At 35.9% G+C, this 11,762-nt stretch overlaps 2 protein-coding genes across 4 annotated transcripts; one reads left to right on the top strand and one right to left on the bottom strand.

Moving 5' to 3' along the window:
- Positions 1–240: 240 nt before the first annotated feature.
- Positions 241–2,776, top strand: LOC145887851 (salivary plasminogen activator gamma-like). The gene is made up of 12 exons (XM_082979023.1): positions 241–340; positions 488–599; positions 793–1,070; positions 1,126–1,212; positions 1,341–1,484; positions 1,614–1,735; positions 1,807–1,901; positions 1,963–2,017; positions 2,082–2,189; positions 2,248–2,496; positions 2,557–2,675; positions 2,737–2,776. The coding sequence occupies exons 1-12, from the start codon at positions 241–243 to the stop codon at positions 2,774–2,776; spliced, it is 1,509 nt and encodes a 502-aa protein (XP_082835149.1).
- Positions 2,777–6,791: 4,015 nt separating this feature from the next.
- LOC145906167 (E3 ubiquitin-protein ligase Topors-like) lies at positions 6,792–11,034 on the bottom strand. 3 transcript variants are annotated; one of them, XM_082993594.1, is made up of 14 exons: positions 10,900–11,034; positions 10,458–10,557; positions 10,265–10,389; positions 10,047–10,206; positions 9,693–9,826; positions 9,248–9,421; positions 9,133–9,182; positions 9,013–9,067; positions 8,877–8,939; positions 8,331–8,477; positions 8,048–8,149; positions 7,572–7,651; positions 7,282–7,489; positions 6,792–6,882 (listed from the first exon to the last, which is right to left on the bottom strand). In XM_082993594.1, exons 1-13 carry the CDS (start codon positions 10,968–10,970, stop codon positions 7,296–7,298), a joined length of 1,455 nt encoding a protein of 484 aa, XP_082849720.1. In that variant the 5' UTR covers positions 10,971–11,034; the 3' UTR covers positions 6,792–6,882; positions 7,282–7,295. The 3 variants fall into 3 exon arrangements, with proteins under 3 accessions (XP_082849720.1, XP_082849712.1, XP_082849727.1); XM_082993586.1 differs by lacking the exon at positions 6,792–6,882 and having other exon boundaries at positions 7,003–7,489; XM_082993601.1 differs by lacking the exon at positions 6,792–6,882 and having other exon boundaries at positions 7,003–7,489; positions 9,248–9,406.
- Between the last annotated feature and the right edge of the window lie 728 nt (positions 11,035–11,762).

Here is an 11,762-nt window from a genome sequence, read left to right as displayed (position 1 = left end):
AAATTATTGACCGGGTGCATGGGTGCCCAGAATGTGTCACAATCACGTCAACTGTGCCGGCACGGGTAACTATTCCATTTCACTTTGGGTAATGAAGGCTGATGTTTATTACACCCCTTCAGGCATAACCACTTGCCATAAATAAATTTATGTTTTTGTTTACGACTTGCACTTCTCGGAGTGTTCGAAATATTTCGGTGAAATGCCTTCTGGTGTTATCTGTGCGAGTAACAGCACATGATGGAACGAAATGAAATCAAACTTTTTCTGACAATTATTCAGATTTTGGCATTCGATGTACATACCTCGCTTACTAGCAGAAGTAGTTTCGAAACACAAGGTAAGGATTGTCAGAATGTTATATCTATACATGTGAATATAAACCACGACAATGCATTTTCAGTGACAAAAAGCAGTTTAAACATTATTGTGTTGTTGGATACTTCGGGCAAATTATTGTGCTTTTAACTTTCGCATTATTGCGCAGATTTTAAAAACTTCCTTCGCATCGATAAATCTTGCTTGACGGCTTATTACCTTGTTTCTGTGCATCTCGATATGTCCTTGATACAATGCCATGAAGTTTGTGAAGAATTGAGGTAGATTGTTCAAAGAGCAAATGTTTTTTCAACTTGTCGTATTTATAAATTGGAAGGATGGTATATACGTGACAAACTATCTTGTAAGTGGAGCGATCCAAGTTTACAACCCAGGCAAATTATAGTTGTCACTCATAATTTTAGTTCCACAAAAGTACTGTGCGGTTTCCAGACAAAATTCTATTTACCTCAGATGCGTTTCATTCACCTTCGATTTTCAACAAGAAGTTTGCTTTTTGTCAAAGTTTAATTCAAATAGCGCTCGAAAGGAATTTAATAAATGCGGGACGAATTTCAAATATGCATCGTATTACGAGCGAATCAACATCACACAGCAGCCAGAAGGCGGGTGCGTGTTTCCATTTGTCTGGAAAAACAAAATACATCACGAATGCGTAAAAGTTGGTGGCAGAGAAATGTGTTCAACTACAAATGGATTTCATCAACCCATTTCCTGGTTGAACTGTCCAAGTGAGAAACAACTGCTTTAGAAAAACCACAAACTTACAAAGGGCTCGTGTTACAGAATGCTTTGATCCACTCCACCCCATGGAATATCGAGGCAAATTAAAGGAATCAAGAAATGGAAATAGATGCATCAGCTGGAAATTTTGTACGACACTTAAGTAGTTTTGTTTTTGATTGGAAATCTAGTTACGTAATTGGCATTAAAATATATGCCTGTCACCTAGAACTTTTGCTACAATCCACTTATGCGCGGCTTTTTCATATTTTAAACAGCTGTTTACAAGTGGCAATCATCTGTATATGGTCTTGGGGATCATCCTTACTGCAGGAATCCCGACAATGACCCAAATGGAGTTTGGTGTTACGTCAACATAACTCATCACGAGTTTTGTAATGTTCCAAAGTGTTCGGCGGGGAGTAAGTTGTGTGCTTGTTAGTTGTCACATTTATTTCCCATTGTTTATCATTGATTTGTGTTAAAAATTTAGAGTACCATTATTCATGTGTCAGTAATTCTCTTGAATTTCACGACAAAACTTTGCACAGAGTTGTCAAGCTTACCCTACGACACCAACATATGCGGATTAAGCTCCGCGCTTAAGTTGGAACCGAAAAGAAAAATTGTTGGTGGAGAAAATGCTGATTCATCTGCTGTAGTTCCATGGCAGGTACTGGTGTAGACAAAGAGAAGTGTTGAGTATCTTTCTCAGGTTTTATGTATTTCGTTGTTCATCAACAGGTAGGTTTGATCCACAAACGTCGAAGAACATTTGACTGCGGTGGAGTGATAATAAAGTCCTGTTTTATTCTTACCGCAGCTCATTGTTTCAAAAAGTATGAGTGTGTTTGCAATGATGGAAATTTACGTTTGATTTTCCACTCAACTATTTCGTAGGTCGCCTCACAACGAGTACCAACTTATTGCAAGTTTTTCCAGTCATTTTCAACAAGTCGGTAACTTTTTCAGTTGGTGACGTTTTAGTTTTTCTTACGTAAAATTATTTGTGCGTTTAGATGTTGGACATTAAAGAAGTGTTTGTACATCATTCATACAACGCTTTTCAACTGGACCATGACATTGCGATTGTGGAGTTGTTGTCTGTAAATAAGCAATGTTTAACGGTAAAACCTGTGAAACCACGTTTTTTTCGACGTGCGACCAACTGTGTTTTGATTTCAGTTTCGGAGGACTGCACTACCGGTTTGTCTACCGAGCCCCGACATTAAATTTCCGACAGGAAAAACATGCGTAGTGTCTGGTGCAGGAAAATACGCAAGTGAGCGGCACAATTTTACGTATCAACTACAATATGCAAAAATCCCACTTGTTTCCTATCAACGATGTTTAAATGATACATTTCTTGGTAGTCATCTAACAGAAAATATGTTGTGTGCTGGCTATTTCAATCGAAATCAAGACAGTTGTAAGGTATGATTTTTGTCTGTAATTGTGTTGTGTTGGGAAATAATTATTGTCAATGAAAGACAGGGTGATTCAGGTAGCCCTCTTGTGTGCCAATCAAATGACAACCGTTGGTATTTGTGGGGTCTGGTTAGTTGGGGAGATGAATGCGGAGACCGACCAGGTGTTTATACTAAAGTATCTAGGTAATTTTATTACACAAGCAAGCGTGCAAGTCAAAAAGCATTAGCTACACTTCTATTTCAGGTATCTACATTGGATCAAGTCAATTACGTCGGATGCCTAAAAATATATATTTTAGTGTTTTTGTGCTTGTTTTGGAAAAATATAAACAACTGTATCATAAACTATGTTTGTAACAGATTGTATCAAATTGTTTTTTACCTTTATGTATCCACTGAACAGTTCTCTTTTCGGTTTCAGCGAATGGCAGTTTGTTTATGATAACTGAAAACGGTTTCAGCGAAATGCAACAAATAAAATAATAATAGTAGAATAAATAAACACACATAACGTAGATGCACGATTCTTTAAAATTTTGACGCAGGTTGGTCAGTATTTTGAATTCAGAGTAAACCCCTTTGATCCTTACAACGGTTCCATCGCATCCATGGGTTGAACGAACCCAGTTAAAGAATCTCTGTTACAAAGGGTGAAGAACGGAGTCATGAATTGGATTATTATACTATGACATATACTCCTACATCTTTGCAACACAAAACATCTGAATCATTCGCTCGTAATACGATTGCCCTCAACGTAACCGGATGTGACGTAGGATTTGTTGCACTTACCACTGAGTCATTATCTTAGGTGAGGACCAGTTATCGTAATGTACTTAAATGTACACAATACCGTACAGATACGCATGTAGGTTTGTCCGAACGATGTATTTTTAGAATAGTCAAGTTTAATTATTGTTAGTGACTTTAATTAGAACAAACGGGAACTTGAAACTTTGTACATTTGGGTCACTTATTTATATTCCATATATATGTGGGAAATGAAGAGCAAAGTGTAACAACGGAGTCTTACAGAAAAAGGGTTTTACTTTCACAATACCAAGATTTTTACCACAAAAATATCAACAGGCGATGATGTCAGGGGTAAAATTATTATTTCTAATCTTGGTATTTTTGTCAATGACATTGAAGAGTCATGAGCTTATTTCGTTTCAACGTTGGTAGGTGGATAATTGTTGTCAATAAACAAGAATGTCAGTTTTTATTTATTTTATAGGTGTAATGTGACAGACCCACCAGGATGGGTGCAATACAACGACAGTTTGTCATCGTGTGTGGAGTGTGGGGAATCTACAAAGCTTTTTTTAGACAGGTTCATTTGTGGTTTTCCTTTTTGTTTTGCTCACTTTTATGGGCTACAATAAAGTCCTGGGTGATTTAAATTGGAAACTGTGTACTTTAAGAGAAGTTTTGTCCGCTGTACAGTTGAAGTAGTATATCATCTTTACATCTTGGTGTTCATTCCCGCATTCGCACTCGCACTCACACTCACAAATGGAAAAGTATCAAGCAATAATCGACAAGATTGACGATTTGGAAGTGAGCGTAAAAGAACGCTATGAAACGGTGCTGGGGAAAAGTGACCGATTTGTTGCGATCCTCTCGGTGGCGCCCAAGCCTTTAATAATTTGTTTATTACAAAAAATTTTTTTAATTTATTTGTTTAAAACCAAATCTCTTGTACATTCAACAGATCGTCAGCAGAAAGATGTTGTTCTGGGAATTTCGCCACCACGTGCGAAATATGCAATGTGGGAAGTACAATTAATTGCTTGAACAGTAAGCGTTGTTTATTTGACGTTCTGTTTTCACAAGGAATAACCAATGATTTATCATTAGATAATAAATATTGCGCCAACCAGGAATGCGATGGTATCAATGATTGCGGGGATGCGAGCGACGAGCGAAATAATTTTGCCCTACGTAACTGCTCATCAATTTGTGATGTGGATGGATTGTTTCAATGTGGTTTCCAACCCCGAAAGCAATGCTTTTCCACAAATAAGGTGCGTCCACCGCATGTCATGTACAAATATCGCTAAAATAAATTTTATTATTTAGTTAAAACGTAACGAAATCTTTGAATCGCGTGATGTCAACAGGTGTGCGACGGTTCGAAAAATTGTGCTGATGGATTCGATGAAACCAACTGCCCTTTTTACGGTGGAATTTGTTCAGGGTTTCTGTGTGTTACTCTACAACAGTGTATAAGTAATTTGTCGGTGAGTGATAAGTGTAAATTTAATTATTTAATTTCGATCACCAAATTTCATGATGAGAGCATACCGTTTTACATAAAGACCAAAGCCATTCTGCGCAATGCACTACCGCGTAAAACTCGACACGTTATTACGAGTAAAATGGAACAGAAACTATAAAGTCACAAATATTATACCGACAAAAATGTTTTGGAGCCCAAAAAGCATAATTTAATAGAAGAGTGATTGCGGTACTTAAACAGCATGACAACAAGTTGAGTTTGTTTTAGTTCGTTTACAGCAGCACCTCCACTAAATAGAAATTTTTACCGATTGTTGACAACAGCAAAATGTTGGCAATTTATGATTCAAACTCCTAATTCATTGTTGTTGAATAATGATACAAATCAATATTAATAATGCATTTATTTATCGAGGTATGTAACGGAATCAAAGATTGTGCAGATGGTTCTGATGAATGGGTATGCTATGCAAATGGTTCGCAAACCTTATTTTCATGTGATGGAGTCAACCCTATTGGCGCCTCAATAAAAACCGAACAAGTTTGCGATGGGACAAACCAATGTCCCAACAATCTGGATGAGGTGAGTTATTGCATAAAAATTTAATTGAGATTAACAGTTCCATTTTATCTGCAAGACAAACTGTTATTTCTGGACGCCTTGGAGTTCGTGGACAGCATGCTCTTGTGAAACTACGGAACAGACTCGTTCTCGAAAATGCGTCGCGTACAAGAGAGTGGACAGTCATGTAGATGGTATGGGGAAAGTTCTGTAAAAACTCGACGAAAATTTTGAATTTGTTTGTGTTTTTTAGGTCAGTGCAATGGATTATTAAATGAAGGAAGAACTTGTGACTGCTCTACACCATTAATTTCAACAACACTGATTGTGATTATAGCCTTGGTATCTCTTATAGTCTTGGTTGGTTTAGGGTGCATCGTGTACTTGTGCTTGACAAGCAACCGAAAATCAAACACAGAACCGAGTGCTGATAACTCATCAACGATGAACAACTCGACAAGATTTCATGCATCTCCTGGAATGACAAGTTTTAACGGAGAAAACAAATCCCAGCCCGTTAGAAACACAATCGTAGAAAGATCGCCCGCCCTCTCAAGTTACAGCCAACGTTCACACTTAACTTTAGCATCGGTACGACATGATTCGTCCTACAACGACATTTCACCATTGCGGAATAGTCAAACTATCGCACCCCCCTTACCTGCCAGACCGATGTCTTTGGATGATCCAGGATATTCGAGTATTATCGAAGTCAGGTCAATGGAAATCGATCCTTACGCTCAAACAAAGCACATTAAAGTTAAAACTCCCCGAACAACTCAGTCGAGCTTGATGATGAAAACCGATTCCTGGGACTCGTTTTTAAACACTAGGGGAGAACATGAAGGTACGCCACAAAGAAAAAGAACAATTTCGCGATTCCCGTTGGAAGAACTTGGAAAAGCGCCAAATGTTCCACATTTACATAGATCCCGTAGTATGGAGGTGTTGGATACGGACGGTTATCTCGTTCCCACCATGTCACAAAAATTGAAAATGGATAGAAAAGGTAAATGAAGGCATTTTCGTGACATTTAATTATAAACTAAAACAAGTATAACGGTGTAGATTTTTAAGGTTTTGCCTGCCAGTAATCTGATGATATTTGTACATCTCATTAAAGTAGGCTACGTCTGAAACAAATAAAGCTATCTGTTTAACTGAAATTAATATTAGGCCAGTACACAGCAATGTCGTCGCCCGAAAAAGGAGCTCCTTTTCGAACAACTCCAACCAAGGCCAAAGGATATGCGAAAGTAGTAAAGCGGCAAAACCGACAAAAGATTTCCGTACGTCGCAAGAAAAGCTTACAAAAGGCGACAAGCTTCAGTTACAGTACCAACAACGGAACACAAATGGGACGAAATTCACCAACACATTCCGAGTCTTACACAAACGTACTGATGAAAAACGGAAAATATCAGAACATCCCTGACGCCAAGGAAAGTTTGATGAAATACATAAGCGAGTTGGACCCACCGGAAACTGACGTCATGCCTGCACGATCACCTCCTCCATTTAAACCCCCCAAGTTGGATACTTCCATTTCTTCGCATCAAACCACAGAAAGCACGCCAACAACTTCACCTAATAATTTAGGTTCGCAGTATGATTCTTTGTTCGCACCGAGCAAAACCCAGAACACCGTGAATGGTGAAGAAGATTATGGAAAGTTGGAGAAGGACGAAATTGATCTGACGTAACTCCTTTTAGTTCAGAAGGTTTTATTTTAAAATCAGTGCAAATGAAATGCCACACATTGGGGCGTTACGCCAATTTAAGTGCTCAGCATAATTTTCTTCAAAAGAACATTTTGATTTGCATTGAGAACAAAGGGAGTGTTTATTGGTAAATTGTAAATATATAATTAATTCCATGGAAAAAGAAGATATCGGTTCAATTAAAACACACTTGAATTTGTTGTTTGCAACACAAAGTTTACTATAAAATAAAAAAAACTTTGAAGTTTATGCAAAACAAACGCACTTTCTGATCTTTGCTCAATTGTTTTTTGTTCGACTGCGATGCTGTTTACGTCGGTGTCTGTTACGAAATACATAATCATTATCGTTATTATCACAACTAGAAGAATCACTGGAGGAAGGAAGACGACTCCGCGATGAAAATGGGTCACATGACGCTTGTTTGTGTGCTTTTACTTTGCACAGTTTGCCGTCAGGTTGGTTGGATGTTTCTGCACATAAAACAGTGAATAGCAACATCTACAAATACACCAGCCATAAACATCACATATTTTTCCAAGTACCCAAACTTACTTCCCACAGGAATTATGACACTCCTCACAGTTGGCTCAAACTCGGAGCTACTTGAGTGAGAAGAACTTGAAATAGTATTTCTGAAAAGTAATAAAAACTAAGCACAATCCAACTACCAATCTATCAACAACACTTAAATGTCAGGGAGTTTCGATATATAAAGCACAGTAAACTTTTTTTAAGAAAATGTCATGGCAACACCAGTAGGTTTTGTTAATTTAACTTTAAATGAAACAAAAACTGTTGCATTGCGTACTTCAGTATGAACAAGGTGGATTTGTTTAAGTTAAATTTAAGAAAGTACCAGATGCAAAATACAATATAGTGCAACCTGTACCGACAAAAAAATAATTTTCTGGCTTGCTGGATGTCTTCAGTCAAATAACATGTGGATATTGGTTAATATTTAAATTTAAACATAAAAAGTAAACGTGAAATCAAACTAGAAGCAATTTTGCACAAACATCCTGGCATACCTATTATGAGATGAAAGTCCACTTGGTCCTGGGGTCTCATCGTCATTTGAGCTTATTGTTATATAAGCATCAGGAGTTCGCTCACTTGGTGGTTTTTCAAATCTTAATTTAGGATCAAAAACTAACTAAATCCGATTTGAGATGAAAAACACAATATGATGTTTTAAAGCATTTGTTAACTCAATGTAACATTCAAATTGGAACATACTGCATTTCTAAAACAATAGTTGAGTTGCATCTGTGTTAATTTGTTTCTGTTTATTATAAAATAGTTGTTGCATACTTAACAAATGTGACATCATTCGATGAGTCTGAATTTGCCTTTTCTGCTGTGTCATCGCACAAACTTGCCTCGGAAGATGAAATTTCAATCACTTCTTGTGATATAGATAAACGTTTTTTCTGATCTCTCTTGGAATGATGAAATATTCTTCAAAAACAATTTAGGAATACAGCTTACCCATATTTATTGCATGCAAATATCAATGCATTCCATTCTTTTGTGAAACACTTACAGTGGTAAAAAACACTCACAGTGGACACAAATGTGACAAAGATAGTTTCGCAGCTCATTTGTTAAGGAGAACCCCAAACAATTCATGGCCCAGCCTTTTTCATATTTGCGAAATTAGAAAAAGCCACCAACTCGTCCAAAAAATAGGTTTTTAATATTTAAAAAAGCGAAAGTTTTGGTATAATTTAAAAATATAAAAAATCCTTTCATTTAAATTGTAAATGTTTCTAATTTTAACAAATTCTCCAATATTGATTTAAATCGTAATGCGATTAAATTCACTTGCAAATTGTAGACAACAAGTTTTTTAATAACCTCCGTTTTTTTCTCAAGTGTTTTGGCCGGCCAGCATCAGTCAGTGGTGGGTCTATAGGCAATCTAAAATACCAAACAAATTGTTGTTAAATATATTAATATAATAAAAGACCTCACAAAAAACAGTCAATCTTACAAAGTATCATTCCACACAAAAGGATTTCTTTGAGCTCTTGTTTGATGAGAGTTATCTATTCAAAATCAAATATGATTATGCTGTATTATAGTAACACTTACATACTGGAATCATACATACCTCTTTGAACTTGAACAGAATCATCACTTTGTATTGAGTATTGAACATTTCTGAATAAGCACATTAATAATATTACTTTAAGCGAAAACATTTTTATTCAATGGTAAATACTCACTGGTCATAGGAAGATATGTCATGTGGTGATCTGGCAAATGACAAAAACTCATTTATAAATTGATCCGTTTGATTTTGCAAATATGGTTGAATTTCATCATAAAACTCCTCTGAGGTTATTCCACAAGTTTTGATACAAGATAGAATAAGATCATGAACCCTATTAACAATGTACCTAAAAATCATTTTAAATTTGAATTCTCACAAAATACTTTTTTGCACATGTTCTAGTTATACAGCAAGAGAAATTAAAACTTACAAAAAAATATGCTAAATGTAATTTAACATTTGAAACATTTTTCCCACAACTGAACAAACTACTTAGCATAGAAGGGGGTTGAAGAATGAAAAATAATTTACAGCAGATATCACTAATTTGGCCAAACGAGGTTGAAAAATGGCTTGGTTTTTTTCATTGTCAAAGTTATTAAAATGCAAAGCCATACATGTTGTTGGCTCCAAATAAAACAATGAGTTCTCTCCTCAGCCAAGGAATAAGTCGATGAAGTTGTGCAGGATTACGCTGAAAGAACTTGGATGAAATGTCGCGACTTTTTTTCTTGTTGTTGACATGAGTCACCTGAACTCAACAAATCAACATAAACAAGTTTCAAAACAAATTTTTGTTGATTTTTACAAGAAAACAAAATTCAAACTAAGCTTCATTACATAATGACCAGCACAAATTTATAAGGCCAAAACATGCAGAACACTTGACCAACATTTCGATTCACGCTGTCATACAGAAACTCTGACAAACACGTATTTTCACATGATGTAACTTCAATATAAGGTCTTACTCTGTTGTTATTTCTGTAATACCATCTTCGTTGCCGTATGGTGTCTACGTCAGTTGCAGCAATGAGTGCAGATCTATTATTTTCTTGTCTTGAGCGAACATGTTGTCGGAACTCATTAAAACTGTTGGCTATCATAAATTCTGTCATCGATGCATTAAGTCTAAACAAAAAAGTTCACCAATAAAAATGTTTCGAAAAATCATGCAGTGAGGAAGTACCTTTGTTGCAAAGATTGTAAAAGGTTTTGCGGCCCTTGAGGAACCTCAAACTGATCATATTCCGCATCATCCTTAATGTTATAAAAAATGGAACGAAAAGGTGTTTTGCATAAAGGACATTCTGCCTTTAAACACAAAATAATAATTTTATTTTTGGTTTCATAAAAAGGAATCTAAAAATCAATATGCATACCTTCACTTTTGACCATTCTTTTAGACACCGAAAGCAAAATGAATGGAAGCATGCATTGGTTTTTGCTTTATTTTCAGGTGGAGCAAGACATATTGGACACCTGAGTAATCAGTTTTGTTCTGTTTAAAACAGACACACAAATAACTGCACCAATGTTTAACATAAACAGAAAATATTTTGCTGTTCGCACATCATACAAAGGTTGGTTGTGTTTACGTTTTTATAATTTGAAAGGATCATTACTTTCGTGTACTTTGTATAAGCTTATCATATCATGTAATTGCATGAGGTTGACTCAAAACAGCAGCATCTTAGCTTGGAAAATTTTCAAGTATTTTTATTTCAGTTAGGCCTATTATTGTACGAACAAATTTGAAAGACGAAGGCTACTTAAAAATATAAAAAAACATTTGAAGAATGATTTTTATGTTTAAATACCAACCTGTCTGGTGAATCCTTTGTAGGAAGTTCTTTACTCGTTTCTAATGTTACATCAGGTTTCGTATTTTCCATTTTCTGATGGTTTTACATTTAACTCAAAACGCTGAACACTGGTTCGGTTCGTCTTCATTCATTGTATTTCCTAGGAAACCCCCTTGATTGAAACTATTGTGTCATATTGGCAGAATAGCAAAATTTTTTTCGCATCAATGAACAGCAAATTGCATCAAGGTTTTAAGCGATACATTCAGCTTTAGTCCACGTTCAAATTCTCAGAAGTTACGTTAAAGTACATGTGCAACTATTGATAGTAAAGACACCCAAAGTACGTAATATCAATCGCGGAATGTCGACTAGAACGATTTAAATATCGGCGTTTTTACGATTTATCGTTTGGGAGTGATTACATTTAGCCAAGTGTCAAACAATTTTCCGCTGGTAAATTTTCCTTTAAATTTCTCTATCTGTCAACAATTACGTGCTGATTGGCATCAAAGTAATAAAAATCGGTAGAAATCCAAGGCATTCCATCAGAATGATGATCCACAAACAGACCATTATTTTACGATTTTTACTTTGACGCCGCATTCAATCAAGTGCCAAAATATCAGGGATGACTAGAGTGATTATTTTTTGACTAGTCAAAAAAAGTCAAAAATTGGTCAAAATTTATCGCGTTGATCAAAAATTGTCAAAATTGTTTACAAAGTCAAAATTGTTTACGAACTGCATTGTCGTGGTGTCGTAAAGTTTGCACTGTCAGTGAAATTTTCATTTTACATTTTACACCTTGTAGTCTACTTTATAATGTTGTAAATGGCCCATTGTCTACTCAATGTGATCATATACCATTAAGTGACATAA

This window comes from Ascidia mentula, chromosome 1 (assembly GCF_947561715.1).
Source record: "Ascidia mentula chromosome 1, kaAscMent1.1, whole genome shotgun sequence".
Classification (NCBI taxonomy): domain Eukaryota; kingdom Metazoa; phylum Chordata; class Ascidiacea; order Phlebobranchia; family Ascidiidae; genus Ascidia; species Ascidia mentula.
Note: the sequence above shows the minus strand (reverse complement) of the source record. Positions and strands in the feature narration are given on the sequence as shown.

What these genes read in the sequence shown, in the direction of transcription:
- LOC145887851 (XM_082979023.1), top strand. Translation starts at nt 241, where the DNA reads ATGGAACGAAATGAAATCAAACTTTTTCTGACAATTATTCAGATTTTG. An exon ending in GAAGTTTGTGAAGAATTGAG is followed by an intron (nt 600 to 792) that starts GTAGATTGTTCA and finishes TATTTACCTCAG; the next exon opens with ATGCGTTTCATTCACCTTCG. An exon ending in ATGCATCAGCTGGAAATTTT is followed by an intron (nt 1,213 to 1,340) that starts GTACGACACTTA and finishes TATTTTAAACAG; the next exon opens with CTGTTTACAAGTGGCAATCA.
- LOC145906167 (XM_082993594.1), bottom strand. Translation starts at nt 10,970, where the DNA reads ATGGAAAATACGAAACCTGATGTAACATTAGAAACGAGTAAAGAACTT. An exon ending in GACATATCTTCCTATGACCA is followed by an intron (nt 9,183 to 9,247) that starts GTGAGTATTTAC and finishes GTGCTTATTCAG; the next exon opens with AAATGTTCAATACTCAATAC. An exon ending in TTCTGTTCAAGTTCAAAGAG is followed by an intron (nt 9,068 to 9,132) that starts GTATGTATGATT and finishes GATTTTGAATAG; the next exon opens with ATAACTCTCATCAAACAAGA.